This window comes from Phasianus colchicus, chromosome Z (assembly GCF_987193195.1).
Source record: "Phasianus colchicus chromosome Z, bPhaCol1.hap1.1, whole genome shotgun sequence".
Lineage (NCBI taxonomy): Eukaryota > Metazoa > Chordata > Aves > Galliformes > Phasianidae > Phasianus > Phasianus colchicus.
In genome coordinates, this window is record NC_143476.1 from 23,001,294 (window position 1) to 23,028,691 (window position 27,398).

At 41.2% G+C, this 27,398-nt stretch overlaps 1 protein-coding gene across 2 annotated transcripts in view; it reads right to left on the reverse strand.

Annotated features, from left to right (window-relative positions):
* TRABD2A (TraB domain containing 2A) overlaps positions 1-27,398 on the reverse strand; it is an 83,413-nt gene that overhangs the window by 22,616 nt on the left and 33,399 nt on the right. The window contains exons 3-4 of one of the 2 annotated variants that reach the window (XM_090131814.1): positions 5,712-5,858; positions 3,455-3,629 (exon numbers count right to left, since the gene is read on the reverse strand). In XM_090131814.1, coding sequence (XP_089987940.1) covers positions 3,455-3,629; positions 5,712-5,858 — 322 coding nt within the window. The remainder of the gene's footprint in view (positions 1-3,454; positions 3,630-5,711; positions 5,859-27,398) is intronic. The other variant, XM_090131815.1, reaches the window with a different exon arrangement.

The window sequence follows — 27,398 nt, forward strand, 5'->3', positions numbered from 1 at the left end:
TAAATACTAGAATAAGTTGCCCAAAGAGGTTGTGGAGTCTCCATTTTTGGAGATGCTCAGAATCTGATCATATGCAGGCAACCTGGTCTAAATGACCCTGCTCTGGGGAGTTGGACCAGATGATCTCCTGCCAGTCTCAACTACTGTGTTGTTCTGTGATGGTTCAGTAGCAGGCAGCACCCTTGTAATTGATCAAGTACAAGTGCTAGAACTCTGCAGTACAGTGGAAATACGTAGCCTCTACCTATGTCAGTTTGCATCTCTGGATAAACCATAAACCTATACTGCTATTAAATTGGCTGATAATGGATTAAAAAATGCCACCAGTCACTTTGGTTTAGCATTCAAATCTTGAATACTCTACATAAAGAAATTAAAACTGAACAAAGAAGAAAGACTGCTTGTTAAAATTATAGGTGACTTTATCCCCTAGTAAGTCTGTAAGTAAGTAAGTCTGGCTTGTTACCTCTAAATGTTGTCTAAGTATAAAAAGCCCTGTCCACAATTAAGACAAAATCCTTATTGAGTCTAATGGAATGTCACAGAAGTTACCTGCACCCTCTCTACATACATTTTTGTAATTCCCACCGATGGACTTGAAACTTTCCATGTTTCCACTTTGGCAAAAAGCAAAGTTTTTTGGATTGTTTCAGCATAATCTATTATTTTGTCTTCTTTATTTTTGTGTAAACTTAAATTACTTCCAAACAAAAATAGTTCTAAACGCATACCCTGGTTGTGAGGTGCTTTAAACAGAACATAGGTGGAGCGTATATCACCTACTGAAATCTAGTAAGAACATAAAATACATTGGGCTAAACAAGGAAATCAACTTCAGTGCAAACTGCCACATATAATTCCATGTAAGAAATCAACATCTATAGTCATGCAGATAGATGAGGACCTGAAAAAATGTATCAGCTTTTCTTTCAAAATGCATTACACATCTCTAACATGCATTAAGCCACCTGGCATATAAAATAAGGAATCAGCCTTGTCTGATTTTCCCTCATTTGTAATAAAAATATATGCCAAGAGTATTTCATACATTAGGAGGTATTTGTAACATCTCAGACATCCAAAAACCATGACCTTGTCTGGATATAATTGATGATAAAAGTGTTTTTTCAATGACGCTTGATTAACAGAAAAAATGAACTTTTATTGCAAAAAGCATATCCCTTTTAAAGACAAATAATATGCCGCTGAAAAATCTGGTCATAAATCCTTTGAAATCCTACTACTATTTAACACAATCTTGTCCTGCAATTTATCAGTCACTGCTGGGAGATATTTTTTTCACTGATGGCCAAAAGAAGGAAAATCACAATGCAGCGATTACTCCTACAGTCTTACTCTATTTTCTTCTTCTATGTTCTGCTGCCACTCATTCTAATCTGTCCTGTGCTACCACTTTCTTGGAGCCTCTTTCCACTAATTGAACATAAGCACAGAATCAAGCAATGCTCAGAACTTGGCACAATTTATTAGTTCATCATTTGCTTGCACTAAAATAAATCTTCCATAGAATCACCTATCACACAGCAATCTGGATAAGCAAAAAACTACACTAGCCTGCTGGAAAACCAAAGCCTGCCCTGAAATCTGCAAGGTGGGCTTAGAATATCTCAGAACTGTATAGAAATTGATTTGTTTCCTGCATTATATTCTGTCATTTAGGCAATTAATACAAAACAAATGAAGAAACCCAGATGCAAACAAACAAGGAGATAATGAAGAACTGTCCTGTTAAAAGCGGGTTCCTATAACAGACCTCTTGCTCACATGTATCCACACATATTAGTGTTTAATTCCCCAATGTAAAAGGGGAAGGGGAGGCTGGCAGTGCCTTTCAGAAGAGTATTATAGAGTATTATCTTTATTTAGAAGAGCAGATGAGAATAGAGGCCAGTCTAGAAGCAAAACCAAAGTGTAATTACAGACAGCTTCAGAGCAGATCTAGAGCTCCTGGGGAAGACAGTGAACCTATCTGGATTCAGAAGTATGCTGAAAAAGCATGCCTGGTGGCTGGAAAGCAAGCCACGTGCACATTAGCCACGGGTCATATTCATATGAGCTGAATGCTCCAGGCAGTAATGCAGCAGCAGAATGCTGTGCAAATCTTAACTCTGCTTTACTAAAATAGGCATTCAGAGGACTGGCTATCTTCAGTTGATGCAGGTGACACTCAGGACAGATGTATATGCTAATGAGGGATTTCAGATCAGTAGGGACAAGCATTAGAACCACATTAGCTACTGGAGTACACAGCAAAGACCTAGTCTTAACTCAGAGACCAAGATCTACATAAGCTGTGCCTGATTCCTGACAGGGATTTGCACAGAGCAGAGTGATACCGCAAGAAGATAACACATTATAATCTTCATGCATGCCTTGACATTATCAGTCACATGTCATTACCTCCCTGCTCTCATACACAGGACTCTTGTTAAGTTTGTAACCACAGCTCCCTCCTGCAAGTGAGGACATTCTCACAGACTTCAAATAGAAATATTTTTACACTCTTCAAGTAAATGTTTTCCTTACTATTCCTAGATCTTTCATCCTAACCAAAGTAGTAGCCACTGAAACCAAAAAACATCACACGGATCCAGATAACACTTTCAGTTCTCCCTGTCTCCTAAAGACCTTATGGCTAATAGTGGACAAAATGCATAACTCCATAGAATCAGAACCTGCCTGGATCCTCTCTTTTTCACTTTCTTGGAACTAGAACAAAGGAAGACAGTCATGGCAAATCAATCCTTTTCACACTCTTCATACACTGCTAGTCTAAACCACAAGTGTTAACCTTACCAGGCTGGATATGCCACTGCATTTGCCTATAGATTCCTGCTGGCTGCTAAGAGCCAGATGGAGTATTTTTCCTCCAGATGAGAAAACATTCTGCTCCAAAACAGAGACAAAATTCCCTTTAGCTGTGAAAGTACAGTGAAGGAGGTACTGCAGTAGAAAGAGAAAGGTGAAAGCGTGCCTCTCTCCTTCTTCTATTCATAGGGTCTCTCAGTTTCACATCCTGTAGCACATTATTCTTTTGGATGGACTCTTGAAAGGTTTGTTCAATTACTGGTGTGACCTCTTACTACCTTTCACCTCAGCTCTGTACTTCTGACATTCTGCCTTGGTTGGCAAGAGTCTATAAGTAAGAGCTTTTGTATAAGCACTACAGTTGCTTCAGTATCAATGACTGTGTACAAGAAAAAAAAAAAACATAAAACAAGAAACTATTAAATTTTGTAATCAACGCATAGCACAAGCTCTATGCATACTGGAGAAAGCACTGCTAATATTACACAACTCTCAGAACAGAGCTGTGTCTTGTGTCTACCACAGAAAAAGTACTGATCCTTCTCCGAACCAAGAGACAAACACTTGTGCTTCTAATGGATGTGGAAAGAATGCTATTAGTTTAAAGATCACCTCAATCACATACCAGCTCCAAATGCAAAAAAGAAGCTCTTGTCGGGGTATTCTTCCAGCAGGTCCTTCACTCTCCTTCCCATTCGCTCATTTCGCTTGTAGATGAGCTCCTGACGGAAGTAGCTGTCTATCTCTTGGGCAGTAATACGCTCATGGGCTGGCATTGTAGCATTAATGAAATTTGGGACCTAAGACAGAAAGAAACAAGAAGTCCTCAAAAAAGGGCCATTTATTTCAGACAGCCAGCACACACAGGCATTTTGCTCTATCATTGATTGGGGCAATGGCTTTGTTTCTCAACACACATTCCAATAGGATAAAACTCACAGAGGGCCAAAAAACAACTCTACAGACTTATACTGATGCATAATGCCTTTTCTCTCAACACATCCTTTCATAAGTGAGCCAGACTATAATCATTATTTTATGCAAAGTGAATAAACACTCTTAGTTTTTCACACCATTGATCTCAAGTCCTGACTGTTTGGCTGAAGAAAGTATTTTTCCCTGACTATCTTTACCTATGTAACTCTTCCTGAAATTACCATGGGTATGACACAATTATAATTACACTTTTCTAGGAGAGTTTGACTGGTTTCAGACCCTTGGGGCTGTCAAAAAAATGTGTGCACTCTTAACTAATTAACATAAAGATCCCAAAATTTTCCAAAAGAAGGAGGACCAGATTTTGTCAGAAAATGCAATTTAACCAGCTCTAGTTTTCCTGTCATCAAGGTATCTTTTCAAATGCTGTGTTCATCTTCTGGGGCTCCCAGGACAGCTGGAGCTGCAACATCTTGCAAGTATAGAGAATTGAATGTTCTGAGTTGCAGCCACTGTGGAATCTTCTGTAAGTAGCTTTGGACATTGCAATTACAGAGACTACTAAGAAAAGGGTCTGCAAGAGGGAGCTCCTGGGGAAAAAAGAGCCACTAAGCCAGCTGCAAAAGGTTGTTTAGTCTGCAATGGGACATCTACTAGTCAAGCACAGGGTCACATACACATGACAGAGTTCTCCTTAACAGTGTAACCTGATGGAATCTCAGGCTATTACTATTCAACTCAATTGCCCTGTGTAGAGGCCTCTTATGTAAGAAAAGGCATTTGCTTCTTAAGGGACGTGCATGTCTTGGCAAGAGCTGTTCTCTCCAAGACCCTCAAGGCAACGCCAGCTGTCTGCAGTCCATGACACTCTAGCAGAATATTGATGTAGCATCTGTACGTTGTTACAGTGCTAACCTCCTTTGAGAAGCCCTTTCAAATTTATGAATGAAACCCACTGTGAAGAGCTGAGCATTATTAATGACCAGGCTGCCAGCACTGGCAGGCTGAAGGATGTACAGGACAGGAAGGTAAAACACACGTGTAAAGCGCAGTGCCAGAGAAGCAAGGGTTAGTATGATGGTATTTCCAGCTCTGTAGCACTGCACCATACATATCAAAAGCCTATAGGAAAACTGATACTCCTCAGGGAGAGCTCAGATACCAACACTATGTCAGCGCTGCCAGGCTAGAGCAACATTTTCACTGAAGTGCATGAATTGCCAGGCAGTACCTCACACACATGAATAAAGAGATGCCTGATGTCTCAGACTGAGCCTAACTTATCTGACAGCATCAACAGGCCAAATTGGTCCTTGCTGGGCATTTTCTTGTAGTTCAAATATCAGAGCATTGCATTCCACTGCACTGCTTGGGAACCGTTTCCATAAATGAAGTCTGTGAGGCCTCTGAAGTTTTCTTTTCCTTGACATTCAGTCTAAATCTACCTTTGTTTCATTCTATTTATCTTCTTTGGACTTCATCTGTAATATGCAATCATACTCATAGGGAAAACTGAAAAGCTTGCAACTTGCCCAGCCTTACGCAAGCGTAAAAGTCAAGAGATCAATTCTCTATCACTGTTTGCACAAGAGTCTGCGTCTGCTCTACGTTGGTGCTAAGCTTGATCCTACCCAAGTTAGCACAATCCCAAAGGATACCTAGGAAAATAAAGGATTAACTCATAGAGCTTTGATGCTAAAGCAAACATGACATTTGTCCACAAGGAAAAGCCAGCTGTGCCTTCGCTGCTTGTGTGCGTTAAGACGGTAGTGAGCTAGTGCAGGCTCCTGGAGGAGGAGACACAGGAAGCAGACACACTAGAGAGCCAGTCAGGTGTCTTTAGCCCCTGCCTGCAAAGGGCCTGCCTGAGGGGAGACAAGCGTGAGATAGGAGTTAGCGCTACTGGGATGTGTGCATAGTACAAGGGCTGTGGTGGCAAGACTCACTTGAGAAGTGTCATGGTTGAAGATGATAGAGCTGAGGTCTCCACAGTTGTAATGCTTGATAAGATCTTCTGTCGTATAGGGGATCTGGAAACTGCCTGCTCGGAGGCTCTCCTGCTGCAAGAGAGTCTGATTCAAAGCAAAGATCACCTGGGGGGGGGGGGAGAGGGAGGAAAAGACAGAGTTCCTTGTGAGTTCTTGTCTGGCTCCTTGAGGTGGTCACAGACACGCAGCTGACCTCTGAGAACTCGCCAAAACTGTTCCCAGTCTGAGAACCCTAATTCACATTTCACCAACCCAGGTCTCCTCCAGGTCCACAGCTATTTGCACATCAGGTCCCACAGACCTAAGCATAGAAAATTAGCACATAACTCCATGTGTTTTGCCTGCAGTATGATTACAGGCAAAGAGACAAAAAGATAGAAAAGTGCAGATTGGGGTGGGAGGGCCTTCTTTATTTCTCCAGTCCTTTGAAGGAAGGACACTCTTGCACCCCTAGACAACAGTATGCCTGCCTATACAGAGCTCTAGGCTGAACTGGCTCCTATCCCCACAACTCAGATAAGTACAGCCTGCTCTTGTTCATCCCTTCTTCTTGATCCAGAAAACACTTTTCACCTTGTCACTTGGTACATCCTTCCAACCCTCCATCCCAGGAACTGTCAGAGTGGCTGGCAGCACCTTCCCCACAGGCACAGTCTGGGGACAGCAGCCCCTGGGTGATGCTCCCTCCTCCTCACTGAGCTGCATTCCAGAAAAATGAATGCTTTCACTCCCTATGCCTCAAGCTGAGCATACACCAGAACAACGACCAGAGTAGTGTCCTACCCTTACAGGATGACAGGAGTCATCTTCAGATGTTGTTGTGCCAGTGCCACTTAGTGGTGACTTCAGGGCCTAACCCAGAGAGCTGCCACCCCAATGCCTCTTGCCACGAGCACACACAGATCATCAGCGCTTGAAAGGCAAAAGAAAGCAACAAGCTTTCATGTTACCTACTAGCTTATAATCATTTATTTCTAGAACAAGTCAGCTGAGGGATGTCTGATGAGGTCTTCAAATGCAATTCAGAATTATTCTTGGGAGGGTTATTTTCCAAGATGAGATGACACTGCTCAGTATGATGATGACACTGTGGAATTCACTCTTCCTGGAGACTGGCTTCAAACACCATCCAAAGCAATATGGAACTGCAGTGCTAACATGAAATCCACACATAAGTGAACATATTCTTTGCGTACTCAGATTGTGTGAACAGCCTTGGGTTTTGAGGACAGACAGGGTAGATGTAGGAACAAATGGGCACAATTCCCTCCTTCCTAGTGCAAGCCAGAAAAGTACGTAGAACTTGAAATCACACTGTCCCCACTACAGCTAAAGACGCCCTTGTGGTTCCAAATCACTGTGCATTGAGCCAAATCTGCAAAACAAAATGTAATGCTAATTCCAGAAGTGTTCTCGTGAATGTTCACTTCCATCTCACATTTTTTAAAAGGGTGAGAATTCATTCTACTGGTGCAAACTGCACCTCATTACAAGAATATCTTAAAGTGGACGCTAAGGAAAGTTACATCAAATTAACCAGTGGTGATATTGCAAAGGACATTTGCTTTATTTGGAAGTAAATTAAATAAAAGCAAATGGGAATTGTTTTATTTCAGGACATAAATTTTCATGGAGGCTGGAGTTGATTGTACTCTGAAGTCATTGTTTTCCATTTGTTTGGCTTCAGCTCCCACACAGAGAAGCTCTAATGGATGTTAACGACCAGATGAGATTCACTGAGGCAGAAGCCAAATCTATGCTGAAAATGTAAGGAAGGCTTCTACAGCCAAAACTGTGAGGTGACGTGAGGAAAAGCTCCTATGTACAACCAGTCCAGCCAAAACCACTTTCCATGAGGATGGCTTATTATGTAGGTAACTTGTAGGATTACTGTAGCAGCAACCATTGGGATAATTTGCCATTCAAGCAATATGGTACTTACTGGACTCTGCAGCCTTTCAAACAATTACCAGATTGTTCCTGTCCACAGAGTGGCAGTAAGACCCGTAAAGGTTCCCTGTGCTGGTCAGGTAGCTCTGTCTCAGTGCACAAAGAGAGGCTCTGCAATCTTTACAGTTTGTTTCTTAATCCAAACACAAACCAGCAGAGGGTAGTCATCATCTGTGGAGAAAACACTAACCTGCTGGATGAGACAGAAAAAAGAAGCAAACCTTCCTCTCTGCTGTACTCTCACAGACTGCGCTCCTGCTTTTGTTTTCTCCAGGCTGGCTGTCTGCAGGATACACTCTGCTCCCCACACAGCTCTTCCCTACAGCTTCACTTCATGCTTTAGGGGAAATAGACTAAGTCTCTCCCCTCCACACAGTCTCACCCACCTAGCCTGGAAGGCAGTCATGCCCATTCACCATCAATAAAAAACCTGCACACAGTAAACTGCAGATGGCTAAACAGATCTGCCTTAAGGGCACAGTTTAAAACTGGAATGACTACCTGCAGATATGAAGGATTACTGCATACATTTACATGGGAATAGCAACAACGCACTCCCACAACTTTCAGATTTCCAGGTCTTACTGCTGACATGACAAAAACCTTTGACAGATCTCTGGACTACAGTAAGGGTATTTTTTTCTGGTGTGCAGATGAAAACTTTATACTGGACAAATGTAGAAATCTCAAGATCGTAGCAGCTGAAGGACCTGCCTGTCCAGATAGGGAAGACTCTTCTTCATGAGGTGCTTCATATTTCACATCAAAAAACAAATGAAGTGCCCAAGATCACTGGCTGAGATTCCTATACACTGCCCTTGTCACAACTGCCTGGGGACACAGCAGGTTGCCCTAGACCCCACAGCACTGCTGGTCAGCTTGCACAGTGCTGTGTGCGCTGCTCTTCCTTGCCGTGAAGGAATGCCAGGTCATATTTCCCCATGAGCTACTTCTTTGCTCCTTTGGCTCTTGTCTGGCATCCCATCAGTGTGCACAGCACCTGGGAGTGAAGTCAAACAACGAATACCTCGTGGTGAGGGGACTTTTACCTTGGTGTGTGAGGGACAGAGGTCATCTTGGCTCACTTGCTGGTAGCAGCAGCAGCCTCCCATAGCACCCTTCTTAATCACAGCTTGAACACTGGGATGCAGAAAAGTCAAGATACGACAAATGATCAAGAATCAAAACAGCGTCGACTGCCTTGATGATTAGTCCTCCCTAATGATCTATAGTAACTCACGTCATCAAGCTTTGCATAGTTGGAGGTTAGGAGACATCTTTGTCAAAAACATTCTCCACATCAGCTGGTCTGAATTGGACAATGGCATCTGCTGAAGGGAGATCATGAACAACTACATAGGATTACAACTTAGCATCAATGTATGCAGAGTCTCCCAGAGGAATGTCATAGCTTCTCTTCATTTCTGTATCACATGTACCTTCCTGGAGGAAGAGTGACTTCCAGGCAGAAAGAGAGAGCTGTTAGCAGCACCAGGTGTTGCTTAAAACCGTGCCCCAGGAAGAAGGTTATCTTTGGTAAACAGTAACGGATAAACACTGTCAGGATCTCAAAGGAAAGAAGATCCCTGAACCTTCTGTTCTTAAAGGACTTAATTTGCTAAGGTGGGTCTTGCTCAGATGTTGATAGCTCTTATCTGTCATTATTTCTGAAAGAAAACATAAGACTAGGTACAAAGCAATACTTAATGAAGACCATAGTCATCAGACTTTTGGGACCTCTTTTACTAGAGGTAAAAAGCTAAAAGTCAACAGAGCATGAGATGGAGAAGCAGGGATCAAATCAGCAGCTGATCTGCAACTGCTGTATTTGCTTGGCACAAATGCAACTGCCTGTCTTCCCGAATCTCAGTTTAGTTCTTCATTTCTAATTAGTCCAATTAGTGAGAAAGAAGAAAAGGTTGAAGAAATTTCTTTCAGCTTTGCTTAGAAATTGAAACAAAAAATTTGTGCTGTGCTGAATTCCTCAAACAAAGTATGTGTCTATCTTCCAATGGTCTCTTGCACTGTATTAATTCAGAAATCTTCCCTGTTTTGGAATCTGCAGAAATCACTCAAGATTTGTCCTCCCTGCAAGCCTACTCTTCCTTAATTCACACTCTCCACCCCCATCCCCCCTGCAACTTTACCATACCCTGCTCCATTAAATGTATTCATACTGGCATCAAAGCATCTCCTGAAAAGATGTATTAGGAGAACAAAAGTAACAAGTTTATTATAAAGAGATTTTTTTTTTCCCTCCCACCTCCCATTTCCACTGTGATCTCTCTGTCTTCCCCCAGCCCTCTCCCTTTTTGTACTGTGGAAAAAATCGATTAAGCTCTCTGGTATACATCTTGCAGCAAGCCTCATTCTCCTCCTGGAGATCTCTTCAGCTGTTCAGGAGACACTTGTCCCCTTTGCTAGCATTGTTGGAGTGGCCTACTAGGCCAAGGGGGTGGAAAAAAAGGAGGTTAGAGCCCAGCAGATGCCTTTTTTGTCAAAGACAAAAGACCCCCTGCCATCCTCTCCACTTTTCAGCACTTTCATCCACACTGGATCAAAGTGCTGTTCTGCATATGAAAGGACCCTGGCATTATGCGTCTCAAATTAGCCTATCGCCATCCCGCTAGCCTCCAAGTCTTGCCAACAAAAGCGTTCACATCTGTTCCATCATTTGCCTCATCTTCTGTTTTTTCTTTCCTCTCCACTCTCAGTTTTCGAGGCCATTCAGCCCCTTGAATTATAGTGCGGGGAGCATCTTCCTTGCCCTCCGATCACTCAGCCGGACAATTTGCTTTTAATTGTCTTACAGAATCTTGGGCTGCTTTTGGGTCCTTCCTAGCGACTAACTGCATCTATTACAGCTTCCATTCAGCCTCTTCAGCTAGTTCTTTCCTACTTCTTCTCAAAAGCGTGCTTCTCTCCATGCTCTTCACCTGGAGGAAACCAGTGGTCCTCTGGGCCAATGAACCCTACCGCCCCAAATCAAAGACAGCTTCAAATCAAAGGCATCATGACTATGAAAGTCAATAATCCTCCTTTGTTATGTTAATGGTCCAGCAGGCTGAGTGCTGAGAAGAAAGTGAGATTCCTTGCTCCAGTGTGATACAGATTCTTAGATGTCTGTTGCCTGTGCCTCACACTCTGGAAACTTCAACATACCTGCCATGAGGAACCCTGTAAACGCCATTCTGCACACACAGGCAGAAATTTGATTTTGGCAGGGACTGACAATACCAAGGGAAGATTTATTCTGCTACTTGTATCCTTCAGAGACATCTAAGTCACATTCAGGGTTATTGCAGCAGATGAGGTGCTCCTCATCACCTTTGCAAAAATCTTTTGTGGAGATAAAAAGGAATGTCTTCCCAAATCAATACTATTTTTATGAGAAATGTTGGATTCAGGTGACTAGAAAAGGCAAATGATCTGAGAGCTCACCTGAAGAACAAGAGATGAGCAGTTCAAGTCACTGAAACACACAGAAATAGAAACTACTCTGGTTACCCTGTGAGTTTCAAGTTTCCCACAGACTTGATTTCATGTATGGTACTTGTACACAGAAGACAGCACAGCAAGGAGAAGGAGCACCTCTTCCCTAACACCACCACCCAAGGCTCTCAGATACTCAGTTTGCTTCAAGTCAGACAACTCAGATAGTGGCAGAATTAATGGCACTGAATAACTTGGTCTTTGGTCTGTTTGCAACAAATTCACACTGGCAACTTCTGGAGTCGGGATCTTGCAGAATGTCTTTCCAGAACTGAACCAAAAGAAGCTCTGAATATGTTTGATTATTACCTGAATGTATAATACATATATCTTCTAGGAGCTACAGAAACAAGGGGCTTCCAATAATTTATCAGGCACTGCTGAAGCACTGAATGAATTTATCATTCTCCTCCTGATGCAGGAGAACAGTAGAGGATACTGAATCAGAGGAACACTGTTTATGTTGCTGCTGAAAGAAACACCAATCTGGACTGTATTAGAGTGTATTAAATCACAGCCTTTTCTCTGAGTCATTTGAACAGTTTTAAGGCTTTTATGTTTCTACTGATTGTGGGAGAAATTAACACTGCACAACGTGCTGAATGTGGAATGAGACAAACAGTGGAAAAGATTGCTGCTGTCCAACAGATCAGTTTGCAATTCACAATTGGACACCTCCTTGACCTTGTTGAGATTTGCTCTGGTCTTTCTACAGAACAAATAACATGGCTGTGAGCTCACAGGGGCTGAGGCTGACCCTCCTCTCCAAGAACTCTGCATCCAGGTGCTGGCTGGAGTTCCTCCTTGCATGGCAGGAATGCCCCGAGATTTCATGAACTTCATCCAGTTCATCTCCCATGTTCTTCACTTTGTGCTGGAAATGAACTGACTGTGCATATTTGCATGTTTCTAGAGAACGAATAAGCTTTTATTATTGTTGTTATTATTATTATATTTCTAAGTAATTTTGTAAATATTAGCAAAAATTGTTGTAAAAATCTTTACAAATCCTCATAAAATACATTTTTATCTTATCCATCAGAAATAGGTACCAGCTCTTCTACACAGTCCTTTACCCAACTGTAAGCAAAAAATGGATTTTCCAAATTTTACATTTAAGATTCCTGCCTGTCTTCTACCTGGCACTTCTGCAGCTAGCAATATCTAGCCCATTCTGGGCTAGCACTGCCACATATCTCCTAAACTCAGGTCTACATCAGCCCTGGGAACAATTAAACAATTAAAAAAAAATGCTGGCAATTCAGATTTCTCTTAGGTACATCCACTTTCCACCTCCCAGGATCATAGTGCTAAGTCTTCTTTCTCATAAACTTTTTACAGGACACAGTCATTTCAATACTGCGTTAGAATAACACAGTTGCAAAATGAAAAATCTGAAACTAATGTTTCTTGGGCTAAGACTGGCTATAAGTTAAAATCTGGCACCTGCAAATGCTACTGTTATTTTTTAAATAACCCTTCTACTAAAATAGGTGTTGCTTCAGTTCAGCTCCTCTTCCTTCTTTTCTACAGTACTCCTAAAACTGGTGGAAGCAAGACAAACATAGTGCATCCAACAAAATGCACTCATCGCAGAGTAACCAATGTACTGCCCTGTTTTCAGTTTACATTCCTTTTTCTGTCTTTATTTAAAGCACGAGACAGAATTTCCTATCCTATCTGGAAAAAAAACCTACTAAAGCAAACATACAAACCAACCAATGCTAAACGGAAGTTGAAATTCAGACAGATTCTTCTCACTGACTTACTTCACTGTAAGGAGTAAGTTGGTCATGCAGTTGAAGCCCAACTTAACCCACAGCTTCACAGGTAGCATTTAAAGTACTGGATTTGTTTGTTTGTTTGTTTGTTTGTTTGTTTTATAACATCCTACAACACAATCAAGGCAATTTAATAAATTTGATATTGATGATTAGGATTTCGCCTCCAGTTTTCTTCCACTCAACCACAGGTGATCTTTGGAGTGCTACTAATTGAAAGAAAAATTCTTGCATTTCCCTTCCTGCATGGATTATTTTATCACTTCTCTCTAGCTCCAGTCACAAACAGTTTAGGATAACAACAAACTTGACTATCATTTGAAAGTTTGCTAGAACAATAACATGTCTTAGAAATGCACGCTTTAGTCTGAAACAGCCACCATCATTTTTTGTGCATCTTTTCTAAAGGTAACAACAGAATAATTTAGAAAAGAAATTGTACAGTGGCTTGAGTGCTTCTCCCTGTTTCTGTTAAGCAGATGTAAGTTGCTTGCGCAATTCATATATGCATGAGCAAATCAAGACTATAAAGCTAACAGAGTAAACAATCTGCGCTCACAACGTGAGGAACAAGCCCAGGCATTAATTGTATGCCCTTTGGTAACCATGCAACGAGATATTTTGGATTTTCTTGAAGTTCTGCCAGCTGGGAAATGCATGTTTCTTATAAAACACTCAGCATTGATAAAACATTTTTTCCACTCAACAGAACAATTAGGTTGGGGACTATGGCTGCAGTTCCAAACACAGTAAGAACTTCAAACCAGTGTTTATGTCAAAAGCAACTCAGAGCACCTTCAAGAGAAGCACTTGGCTTCCAAATGAAGAACTGCAGAGCAATATGACCTTTGGGTGAAAGATACAGTTTATACTAGAGGTAGATGCCAAGAAAAAGCTCAAACAAGAATCACTGAAACTGTCCCCAGCTGGCTTCAGGCAGATTAGACACTGAAGGTTTTCAGTGCAAGAGCTTTCCAGGAGGAACTGCTGACAAAAATTCCACACAGACCTGAAACAGTTCTAAACTATGCTCTTCATAATAACTGTGAGTTCACTCATGTGAAAAGGCAGATTGGGAATTTATATTCCACCAACTGTGTCATGCTGGTTTCCTGAGTGGATCTTTTTGGAAAGATGTAGCTGCTTGCACCAGAAGGCAATAACTACTTTTACCTCCTCAGCTCTCCACATCAGTACATGACTAGTAGCCTCATTTTAGCCAACACACCACACTCCCCCTTTGCAACAAAAATTGAAATGCACTGATTTTCAGATCCATGAAAACTCTGCTGTCAATTTAATCAAGGAACCAAGGTATGTTCAAAACATCCTACAAACCTGGTTTGTTCTTAAAAAAAGTATTTGGTTTACACATTATTTCTTGTCTTTCAGTTTTACTTCTGGAAGGGATTACCGCATGCCAACAATCATGGTGTGACTGGCACACTGCAGGGCGCCACTCAGCGGGACCTTGACAGGTTTGTCAGGTGAGCTGTGCTAACCTCAGACTGTCCAACAACACCTATCGCAAAGTTCTGCTCCGGGGTTGCAGCAATCCCAAGCACAAATGTAAGTTAGGCAAAGAATGGACTTCAGAGAGGCCTTGATTCTTAATCTGAGGGTGCTGGTTGATAAGAAACTCAACGTGAGCCAGCCATATGCACCTGCAGCCCAGAAGGCCAACTGCATCCTGGCCTGCATCAAAAGAAATGTGGCCAGCAAGGCCATTCTTCCCCTCTGTTCCACTTCTGTGAGAACCCTCTCAGAGTAGCGTGTTCAGCTCCGGAGATCCCAACATAAGAAGGACACAGACATTGGACTAAGTCCAAAGGAGGGCCATGAAAATGATCAGAGGGCTGAAGCACCTCTCCTATGAACAGAGGCAGAAGAATCTAGGGTTGTTTAAACTAAAGGAGAGAAGGAGCCAGGGAGACCTTACAGTTGTCTGACAGTATCTAAAGGGGGCCTCCAAGAAAGGTGGAAAGGGACCCTCCCTCGAGAAGTGTAATGATAGGGCAAGAATCCCTTTAGAATTTTAAGGGACTGCTTCTGTTCAGCTGGTTTGCAAGAAACCTCACAGGTCAAGTAAGATATTGGTATGGAAGATTTTTAATCTGTGGACTTCTGTACCAGTTTCGATGTATACAAAGCCAAAAGAAAGGATAATTATTTCCTCTTTTAGCCTCAAGGTTTATCAGCTGTGTAACACCTTTATTGTTTTCCTTCCCCTGCTAAACACATTTTATAAACCAGTTTTAAATTACTAAAAATAACTGCAGTCCACTAACATATGAAGCCAGAACACTGATAACTCAAACTGGATTGCAGTAGCTTCATAGCAGGCATCTACCAACATTCTCACTAGGAATGGACTGGAAAAAGAAGCATCACACATAAATTTTGTCACACAGGAAAGCCATGGAGTATCTCTGAAATCATACCTTTTAAAATAGCTGAACACAGATTTTTTAATCACCTCAGTGTACAAGAGAGACAGCAGTCCCAACAATGAGCTAAACTAGTCTTCTTTCACTCTTCCAAATCTTAGATAGTCAAATAAATTTGCAAAAGGCCACGCAGGTCATGTTCCCAATATCAGTTCTAGCACATGGTCAAACCCACTCACTGTCAGGATAAGTGTCCTAGACACACATTTGCTCAATGACCTCTCAGAAAAGAAGAGGTACCTGCCAAGAGCCCATCATTTCACAGAGACACCAAGATGACAAAAGTCTGTTAAAATTAAAATGGCCTACGATAAGGAGGATGGCTTTGGGGTGTGATGAAACATGCTGGTAATACAAGAACAAAGCCCAGCAAGATTTATCTCATGAGCATGCTGTATTTTGACCTTGGAGGAGAACACTTTGATAATTTTTTTGGGCTAGGGAGAACAATGTTTTCACTGAAGGAAAAGTTAACAGTGCAATGAGCACCAAATCAACCACTGTTCCACGCATGGAAGAAATGCAAGAATACATTAGCTAAAGGTCTGTAACTTCAACACCAAATCAAAAACAGACAGTGAACTGATAATTATCCAAAGCTCAGAGGATCTTAAATACATCCAGTCTTGGAAATAATATGCAGTGTTGTACAACAGCAGTCGTTTGGAGACTATGTGATTAAACTACAACAGAAAGAAAACAATAAGCAGGTAAGCAAGGCAACAAAATTCTAGCAGCTTCTTTCCAGCTCTTTTCCTTTCAGGCAAGCTGCACTTACAGAATAACCAGATCTTTCCCAAGAACTCCCCAGAGATTAAATTCCATTTTTTTTTGGAAAACAAATGCCTATGAAGGCCTGTACAGCTCTAGTGTAAGTCTTTCACTCAAAAAATTCTGTAAGTAGAAGTTTGAATGAAAACAAACCATATACGAATGAAAGTTTCAACAAGTTAGAGAACAAATATTTGCAGAAGGATCCTTTCCTTCCACTTTGTTACACATTTACACAACATTACTAATGTGCATCTTCTTTGTGTCAGGCAACAGCTACTGGAATTCCTTACACTCGTGTCTCTTCAGATATGAGCATTAGAGATGGAGCTCCGCTACCCAGGTGTCTATGCATTGTAGTGACACCAGAAAAAAAGTTCAGAGATCACAGAACTCTGAACTGTGATACAAAATAGGTGACAAAAAGAAGCTACCTATTGGGTCAAGCTATGTTTATGCATACAACATATTCTTACTATAAAGCTACTAGATGTTTTTTGAAACACTCATAAAGAAGAAAGCATTAAAATGCTAATCCCAAATTCATATACAAAGAAAATAAATTTGGTATTGAGAAGCTTGTGTCAAAATCCACAAAACAGAATAAACAGTCTCTCGTTATGCATACACAACAAATTCCCCACCTTATTATCCTAGAAAAAAACACCGCCCTGTTGATATTTCTGATTAGTCTTTTTGTCTAATCTTTCTAAGTAGAAAGGTAGAGATGAAGCTGCCTACTTAGAATAAGACATTTGATATTTGCTGCACTGTGATGTTTGATCCCCAAATCAGGAGGGAAGCAACTCTAATGGGCTAGCTGCAGTCCTTGCTTGATAGCTCAATCCACTCCATCTCAGAGACTCCAGATACCAGGATCACACAGTGCACTGCTTTGCTGGTGTGTTGTACTGCTCCACTCTATCTGGCTTCTCTATTCAAATTGGTGCTTGCTCACCCTTCAAAGCATCCCTAGCCCCAAATCTCCCTATCCTTTCCAATAGTTACCATTTTCCCAAGGGCACTGGCTTACTTTTTTATACTTCAGCTCAACCTTGTATTGTATTGTTTTGTTCTGTTTTGGTTTTGCCTCCTAAGAGGTGAGGAGGGAACTCACAGAGGAATGTCAGCAATACCTCTTCCCAAATTCTTCCAGATTTACTGACATTTCAGTCTGGAAGAAATGTCTACAAGAACCCTACTGCTGTAGGACCTTCATAGACACTGCCCTAATAATGCTCATTCAAAACGAACACCAGACACAGGTTGCTCTCAGTGTTACTAAATTTTGGGTTCTTCAACATTTGTGATTAAGCACAACTAAACACAGACCTAGTAGGACAACAGATGTGTCCAAAACACATCATACTTAGTAAGTTACTAAACACACTTTGGTGTTGAATACTAAACTAAATACTAAATATGAAACAAACATCTTATTAGCGAACTTTACATAGAAGAACATCTGTTTGTCAGAGATTTAAAAAAAAAAGAAAAAAGAAAAAAAGAGTGAAATCACTGTTCATCTGAAAAGCATTACAAAAGTATACAAAAATTGCAAACCCTGAAATGGTGTCAAACCTTCAGAACCAGCTGAGCAATTTGGAATTAATGCAAGAAAGATATTTGAGTATCCCCAAAAGTATCAGAAGGCCTTAAACTTTAGTTTAATGCTGACAACGTTATGATCTCTGTGAGGCCAGTGGAGACTGGTGAAGGGTTGTGGGAACACACACAAATTACAGACAAAATTATGACTCCATTGAAACAGGTGGGTCTGGCCTTCACTTTAAAACTACCCAACAACAGGAAGCAAATTATTCATTTTCCCGACTTATATATTACCAATTTGTGAGACAGAATCTAACCAGTTCCACAGTTAATTCTGTAATTCAAAATTATACAGCAAACTGAAGTGAATTCCTCTCTGCCTTTAACAACTGGCTTTGTTTGGGCAGATGAGCTAAAATGACAGTTTGTCATACCTCGATAAGCTCTGCAGAGCACAGTGACAAAAGCTCTATTGCAAATTTACATAAAAAGCATGTTCATTATTTCTCGGTAACAAATGCAGTAACGTCTTTAAAATAGACTATTTCAGAATTTTCACTCTTGCAAGTAAACATTCGCTAAAATAAACTTACAAGCAGAGAAATACTCCATATTTTAATCGGAAGTGAAATTGCTCAAAATGCAGACAAAAATAGTATAGAACATTATTCAGCAGCTCAAGAAAAGTAGCATCCTTTATATCATATTTAATGCTGACACATAAAGATGCCACACTAAATAAGACAAAATCTGGATCTTACTAATGATTTTCCAGGTGCTATTCAATGCTCAGAGTATCAGATTTATCAATTCTTTTGCTAGATGTAAACATTCAGAAGGTTCTGAACTGTGAACTTTGAACTGTGCTGTACACAGAAGAGAAGCTATCCATAGATCAAGCTGGGAGATGTAAGGATAGAGTACAGCCCTACTGAAAAGGACCTGAGGGTACTTGTGGAAACAAGTACCTGGAAGCTGGTGGTGAGCCAGCAATATGCCCTCACAACCATCAAAAGCAGTGTGGTCAGCAGAACAAGGGAGGTGATCCTGGTCCCCTGCTCTGCACTGGTGAGGCCTCACCTGGAGTACTGCATCCAGATTTGGAGTCCTCAGTACAGGATAGACATAGACCTGCTGGAGTGCATCCAGTGGAGGGCTGCAAACATGATCCAAGGGATGGGACAACTTTCCTATGAGGACAGGCTGAGAGAGCTGGGACTGTTCAGCCCAAAGAAGAGAAGGCTCTGGCAAGACCTAATAGTAGCCTTTCAGTATCTAAAGGGGGGCTGTAAGAAGGAAGGGGACAGAGTCTTTTATAGGGTCTGTTGTGATAGGACAAGGGGAAACAGTTACAAACTCAAAGAGGGGAGACTTAGATTGGATATAAGAATTAAGCTTTATATGATACGGGCTCTGGCACAGGTTGCCCAGAAAGGTAGTGGATAACCTGTTCCTGGAGACACTCAAGGTCAGGGTGGCTGATGCTCTGAGCACCTGATCCAACTGTAAGTGTCCCTGCTCATTACAGGGGAGCTGGACTAGATGGCTTTTAATGGTCCCTTCCAACTCAAATGATTCCATGATCAAAAGTACACAAACCTCTCAGATTTTAATGCAAATTCCTCTGTCAGAAGAAAAAAAAAATCAAGCCAGAGAATACTTCAGTCCTTTGTAACTGAGTCTCCCTTAATTGTCCAAAAAATTTAGTCCTAACCAGAATATCATCTTCCAACTGATCAGCACTGCAATTTAAGTATAACACCCCTGGTAGTGTCTCCCTTTGTAGTTTGTATCTTCCATCTTGCACTCAAAGCAGGACTTCACAATATACCAGTAAATTGATCTGGTTCTGATACTCTGGCTAAAACCCCTTATCCAAGAGTGCAGCCCCGGGCTCTGCTTAAATCCCCATCTTCTACCAATTCAAGCCTTCTCAAGACTTTTTCTCTGCTGATTTGTGTGTGACCTGGCAGCATTTAATATGACGGCATGACTGCTCAGATAAGCCTGTTAATGAAATTGCTGTCTGTCTTGATCAGGTCTCCAAGCCCACCAAGAGCAATTCCTTAGGTCAATGCTTTTTTTTTTTTTTTTTTTTTTTTGTCTGTTCCAGAGGTAAGGAGCAGAAGAGTAAAGCTCATTCCTAACTGTCACATGTTCAGTACTTGACTTTGTATGCTAACTGCCACCACATTTCCTTTTTATAACTGTTCATACCTCCCAGTCTCAATGGCAATGCGTGTCTGTTTCAGCATCAAAGTCAAATTTAAGCTGATGTGTCAGATTCTCTTAACAGTGCCAATGCAACAAGACAAGAAGTACTGAGGAAGGAAGCACTTCTACGCTTGTTCTTAAGTTGTGAGGAGGAGATCCAAGTGACTCCCTTGCTATGTCCTCTATCTGGTCAACATCAACACTTGGCACCAAACATAGAACCCCAATACCTAGCAGCCTCAATACAACTCCATTGTACAACTCCTTCCAGGACAAGGAAATTCCTGGAGACCTCTCATATGAAGGGAATAGCACTCCTACCAGACAAGCATCCAGCTTGCCTAACATGCATGCCAGGAAAGTGTGAGTTTACAAAATGTAAAAATAGCAACACTCTTGGTTCAGAGGTGTGAACCTGAGCCACACACCAAGCCCACAACTAGTATGTTCAACTGCATGCAGGTCTCTAAATATTTCAAATAGAGTAAAATAAAACCTGAAGGCTGCATACCCCAGCAAACAACCTCTCTCAATTCTTGACCTTGGCAATGGAAACTGACAAGCCATCCAGCCTCTGGGACGCTGCACTTCTGCCAAGTTCTCTTACTGTAATAATCAAATAAATGTAAATCCAATTCACAACAATTGCCTTCTAAGTCTACAAGAGATATCTAGCCTCTGCTGAGGCAATATCACTCTTCTATAGAGACCCTTAAAAATATTATTAGTATGTTTATTTTACATCCAGACAGGAACATACAGATGATTTTGCTTACGATCCAATTAATTCAGCCCTATGTGTTCAGTTTTCTCAGCAATCACCAAAATTCTGTTCTAGAGGCTGTCACAGTTCTCTCAGCACAATCTCTTATCTTGAATGACTGCTGCTCAAAAGCCACTGGGCCATCCTTCAATACACTGCATCAAGGCTATGTTTGGTGCAGATATGTGCTCATTTAAGCTGTGGTGAGAGACTAGCCATCCAATGATTCCTAATGATAGTCCACAAAATGTCTGCACACTTCAAAAGCCATCATCTAAACAAGATCCAAGTAATCAGAAAATAAAAATAGTCAATACTTTACACCCAGCATAATTTTTCTCTGCTGATGGAATTTTTGCAACTGTACAAGATGTCCAGCAGTTTTCCATCACCATTCTCCACCACTAATTTCAATTTAAAATACTTGGAAAACACTGACTCATAAACAAGCTGACTTGTTTAACCTTTTACTACTTTTCAGAATTGTTTTAATTCAAATTGTCAGCTTAACAATTTCCTAGGGCATCTTTTTACCCTGTTAAAAGCTATTCCTACACTTGCCACTCCATTCTTCTTGGATTTTATATGTCCTCCTTGAATTTTCAAATACGCTGGTTAGCAGCCCACAGTATGCTGTGCTCACTCATTTAAAAGCCATCTGGTTGTGCTGGTTTTGAAATATTTAGTTTTACTGATTGCCCCTCACTTTTTCTCCACCAATAACTTCCACTGGCTAAAGCAATACCCGTTCTATTTGTGTCCTCATTATCCAAAACTGCACTCTTTTTAACTGCAATATTTGTTTACCTCAGCCTGTTCACCACCCTCAGGTATTTCTACTCTATTCTTTCATGAGATTCCCTCTTTTTTTCTTTCCTTTCACAATCTGGTTTTGAGATTTTCGCCCTCAGCTGCAAAATAGTGCAGTATTGAATTGTAATGGAGTATTTCTTCATTACAAAAGGACTTTACGCCACTGCAGACATGCTGGTGGAGAGTTCTCAAAAATGTGGCCACCAGAAGATCCGTTTTAAATCACATTTCGCTTCTGCCCGCTCAATTTCTTTTTTATCACAGCTATCAGGCTGCGTATCTTTACCCTAGAGGCAAATCTTGTGTTCAACAAGATGGGTAAAAGGTGCTGGATGTATGTGAGCACAAATATGTACAATCAAGTTTCTTCATATGAAAGAATACACAAGCAGCAAAGCAAGAGGTGCAGCAGTATCTGTTTCGGTTGAGCCCAGGAAGTCCTCTGAAACTTTTCTATGGCTACAGGAGGCAGGGAGGAGACATGGAGCAGGAGAAGGGAAATCCGATGTGAGCTTCTGTAAAGAATTCTCATAGTTGTTTAAATACCTGACTGCTGACAGAAGATAAAACCTCTGCTTTGGTTATGAGGGCTTTCCTCTGCAGACCTTTTCTCTAATAAACCCTTAACTGAGAATTGGATGACTTTCAAAGATGTCAGCAGGCACTACAGCCAATAGAGAAGAAAAGGCTTTGCAGTAAGCAAAGAAGAAATGACCTACAAAGATCTCAACCACAGCGGTACACTCCATATAGCTTAAATGCTTGCTGTTCCTTTTTTTTTTTTTCTTTTTCTTCTTCTTTTTTTTTTTTTTTTTTCCACACAGTAACAGGTATCAAACACAGATTTCAGCCAGAATTCATAAACCACTTTGTGCTATTAACCACAGGCTGGGGAATCCATGGTCACATTGTGCTATTGTGACCTAAACACTCCCTATGAGATTACTGAACAAGTATAGCTGCGTGAGCTAAGATATCAAAATCCTTCCATGTTTCTTTTTATCCTTGATACCTTCTAGCACTATTAAATAAATATTTCCTATCCAATAAAAGCTTAATGGATGTACTACAAAATGGCATAATTATAACGATTTGCTATGTTTCTGACAGATTTGGGTCTGAAGTCTGTCACATATCCTGAGCATTCAAATCAAAGAGGAAACTAAAACCAAAGGACTTCTTGTGCTCAGAAACGGGCAACATGCTCAAGCAAGCTAACACACTGGGTCTTTCCAAGACAAGGGCTTTTTCTGTGACCTTTCTGTATCTTTCTGTAACAGTCGAAGGAGCTCAAAGCTAATTGCAAACTCTTGTCTCTCTCAGTAAAGGAGATTTATTATAAAAAAATCTTTTTCCCCCCCCCTTGTTTATAACTGAAAGGTCAAACAGGTCCTCAGGATTCTTTTTCTCAAAGAAAAAGAAAGAAAAAAGAGTATTTCACTATAACTATGGATGTAATGATCATCTAGGAAGATAACATCTGTACACAAACAAAAGTAAGAGATTATTCAGAAAGCAGCTGTACTATCTGGGGGTGGCACAGCATCAAAAAAGCGTATGAGTCAACAACATCATGCTTATGCAGAAAACAGTTTCCAAGAGTTTCATATGCAAACGTTGAGAAGTAATTATGCAAAGCACAGTGGGACCCCTGTCACCAAGCTCTCAGACATACCTTGCAGCCCTCAGAAAGACATTCCAACAGCTTCCCTGGAGTAGTAGGGTAGTGCTCCTGGCTGCCTGCCCTAGCAGCCAGCACATCAGGGATGCACTACTTTGGCCCACTAACACTGTACAGCTCTGTGTGGCAAGGCAAGCATAGTGGCTTTTCAGCCGTTGACACCTAAGCTGTCATCTGTTTATCATCTGCTTCAGGCTATATCCTTTAGGAAAGGACACCCTAAAAATGGCTTGATCATTTCAGACAGTAAAGTTATTAAAATATAGGTAGTAAGCGTGTCAAGCCACACAAGGCAAACAGCAGGCAAGCTCTGATTTTATATACTATATTAGAAATTTCAGGTGAAAACAAGCAGGGTGTCTCAGGTTGGCATTTTCTACTTTAGCAGGACCAACTGTATGGCTTACAACACTGGAGAACTTTGTACATTTGTTGCCTTGTTTTCCCAGCTATGTCTACAACATTCCTCATATTCTAGGCCTAGCTAGTTTGCTTTACTTGTTTCAAGTGATATCAGAACATTCAATTTCTCCAGCAGCTGAAAACTGAGCATTGAGATAATGCTAACAGTCATATTGATTGGAAGGTTGCTTCATTCTGCAGTCTTTTTGTAGTTTTGTGACTCCTCGTTTTAAAAATTCCCAATGCTACTATAATACAAAACTGAAATTAACTACAGAACACAGTATTATATACACAAAAAGCAGGTTAGAGCCAGCTATTGTGGAGAGACAGTGAGACATAATCGTCTCAGAATAATTTCTCAGGAGACAGTCTATGGAAAACTATTCCTTTTCTTGTAACTCAGTTAAACTCAGTACACCCATAAAGTCAGAAGGGTTTCTGTTTATTACATGGCAAGATCGTTTCATCTTGGAGATAATCCACATAATTGTGGTTAGCATCCTCCCTTTATGGTGACACCGTGCAAGTAAAAAACGCCCATGTCACAGGAGCTGTGTGCCCACTGAAGATGTCTGCAGACCAGTTCAGTTAGAAACGTTAATATGTGGCAGCTGCAGGCTGTTAACTTGACTTCCAAATTATTCATTTTGATTTTACTAAATTATTTAAAAAGATCAAGTTAGCATATTTATAAACCTACTTAGCATACCAGATGACATTGTTAAACTAGCTATTAATCTAGCTATAGAAAAGAAACCATTTTTTTCACAGTGCTCACAGGCCACTCAACTTGCTCCTATGTCTTTAACAGATCTGTGACACGTTTCTAGCAACCAGAAAGGGTTACTAGAAGTGTGGTGGCATGGGTGTCTACCACACATGACCACAGGCTGCCTGAGAGCTTTACCTGGAGACAGCTGGAAAGTATGACAAGAACCACACATAGCCTGGATATTAGCACTGTCTTGTGGTATGGAGCCTGGGCAGAGAGTTAAAGAGCGGAGGGATTAACAATAACAAGCAGTTTGTCTGCTCGTTGCACAGAGCCAGCTTTCACATGCAAAAAACTTGTTGGCCAGAGGCTCGACATTGCCAACAGCAACCAGCAGGATGTAGGAGGAGAGGCTGCTGTTGAGAGGACTGGCAGGAAGGACTGCAGAGCAGAAGCAAATGCCAAGTTTAACTCTTGGCTGGAGATGGGATTTGCTGCCAAGTTGTTGCAGCATGCATAGTCTTATCACACGTGCATGTTTCTCTTGACTGGAATGGCATCAGCCCTAAGTTGTAAAAGTTCACAGGATTATGAAAGACGAAAGCAGACATAAGTGGATTCTGTGTCAGGGCATTCACACAAACCTCAAATTCTCCAAGAATTGCTTGCAACTTCCAAAAATATCCAGATGTCTTCTTTCAGAGTAGAACATACATTTTGTTTTGTCTATCACAGCACTGACAAAAGTAATCCACAGGGAAGAAAATTCTTACCCTTCGTCTCGCTCCAATTTATAGGAGGGAGAGGAGGTTTTTTGATATCTGTATACCCAGCGTGTGATTAAGAAATAACATTTCAAATGTTGGACTGAACAGTTTATTACATATCTTAATAAGGAAGATGGGGAAGGGGAGGATGGTCACTATTATGAATTAGGGTAATGGGGAAGGGAAGGTGGGCAATAGAAAAGATAGGAAAGAAGAAGCAAGGAGTCTTTATAGGAAGCAAGAGAGAGATAGTCACCACCATGGATCCAGCGTGGTTCGTAGTTCAGTCGTTGATCTTCAGCAGTGGTGGGTCATCAGGCAGTGTTGTTCTGTTGACGACGACGGTGACCACGGTGATGATGGCCACTTTTCAATGGTAGTACCAACTTATTTATAAGTCCGAAGTGGTTGAGTCAGCTCTCCTTGGAGTGGCAGCTTCTGGCACTGGGAATCTCAGCAGAAACTCCTTTGTTCCCACCTTCCGGGCCTTGTCAGCAGATAAGAGGGAGCAGGGATGCCCACCTGCATCCTGTTTTTCACAGGACACGATGGTATCATTCCCCAGTTTTCGCATACCAAGCTGGAGCTATTTAGTCACAGGCCAGATCTTCCGCCAGTAAACACTCCTGAGCACTCTCTTCCGGAGGCAAGCAGCTCTGGAGGAAGGTGCTTTCAAATGTCCACAAAGTTTGTTGATTGTCACACGGTAGCACCCATCACTGGCCTCCTCAATAAATCAATCAGAGTCTTATCACAAGAAATACCTTAGGAAGCAAGCTTTGAGCCAAAAAACAAAGAAGGATTCTCACACCCTTCCAAACTGCCTTACACATCTAGTGACTTGAAAGCCCAGAATAAATGTGCATACAACAGCTGGATCTTTTAATGCCAAACAAGACAGCATGCAGATGGGTGACCTGGGAAATGCCTAGAGCAGAGAGAAATCAAACCTATTAGAATTACAAGAACTGGCCTGGAAGTCAGCACAAGCTTTCTGAAAGGCTTAGAAATTTCTGATCTGGTTTTCCAAAGTCTATCTAAGTTTAGACTTCTGTATATAAGTAGTCTACATTTAAAAGTCTGTACCCTTCCAAGGACCAATTCAAATCTCTAGACCTAAAACAAAATTCAACTGTTACAAAGAAATACAGTGGCACAATAATTTGAAAGTAAGTCAATTTGGAGCGAACAAAGGGATTTTTAGCTAAGTCAAAGAATTTCTAGGTCTTTCGTTTCCATAACATTGCGATTACAGCCATTCACTGCAATTTAAAACGAGAGATCTTTTTGTAACCTGCAAAATTCCCGTGGAAAAAGAAATCCAACAGAGAGAGAATAAACATTAGCTACTGGACCCATGCTGGCAGGGAATACACTTAAGAACCATTTAAGCTGCAGAACTCTAGGATATGGCTCGTCTTCTCCGTTTCAGGCTCCCTCACTTTTACTTTCTGTAAGTACAATGCTGCGTCCCAAGAGAAGCTTTGAACTGCATGCCCAAAAAGTAACAACATCCTTCCATCTGTCTTATGCCAAATCCATGTTTTCAAGAAGCCAAAAATCCCACAGGATCACATTGCATCTGTCTGTGTGCATTCTGCTCTCTCTTCCATATCCTTTCATTACTGAATTAAAGGACATTCAGCAAGGCACAAGAAAGCAAGATACAACCTTCACCTCTGCCTTAGGCCCAAAAGCTTACTGACATCTTTCCCTTGCATCCCTGTAATACGGCAACACAGCTGAAAGTAAAATCAAACTGACAAGCAGCACTCCTCAACCCTAGAAACCTGTGCACATAGATTCAATTCTCTAACTGCTGGAAAAATCGCTTGTTCACAGCTCCTTCTGCAGTGATATTGATGATGGGGCTGTCACAACACAGGCAAAGTATCTGTGAAGAGGTACTCACATCTTCTTATGAACTGCGTCATGGAAAAGAACAAGGACACTGCTTCAAAATCCAGTATTAAGAAGAATTTGATCTATACCAGACGGTCCAAACAACCAAAAGATTCTATATGCTGGCAGAGGAGTTAGGAGCCCAAACACCCTAAGGTTAACAGGACATGTTCTTTTAAAACTCTTTGCATTTTCCAAAATCTGCTTCAGCCAACTCGTATTTTGTTATCTGATAAAGCACCACATCCAGAAACAGGGTGCATTCTGCTTTCATACTATGAGAAGCCTATTGGAAAATATCCAGGTGTTTCAGAGTACAGGTCAGGAGTGCAAGGCTTATGGGGAGAGGTCGAGGGAAGTGGGACTGCTCAGACTGGATAAGAGAAGGCTCAAGGG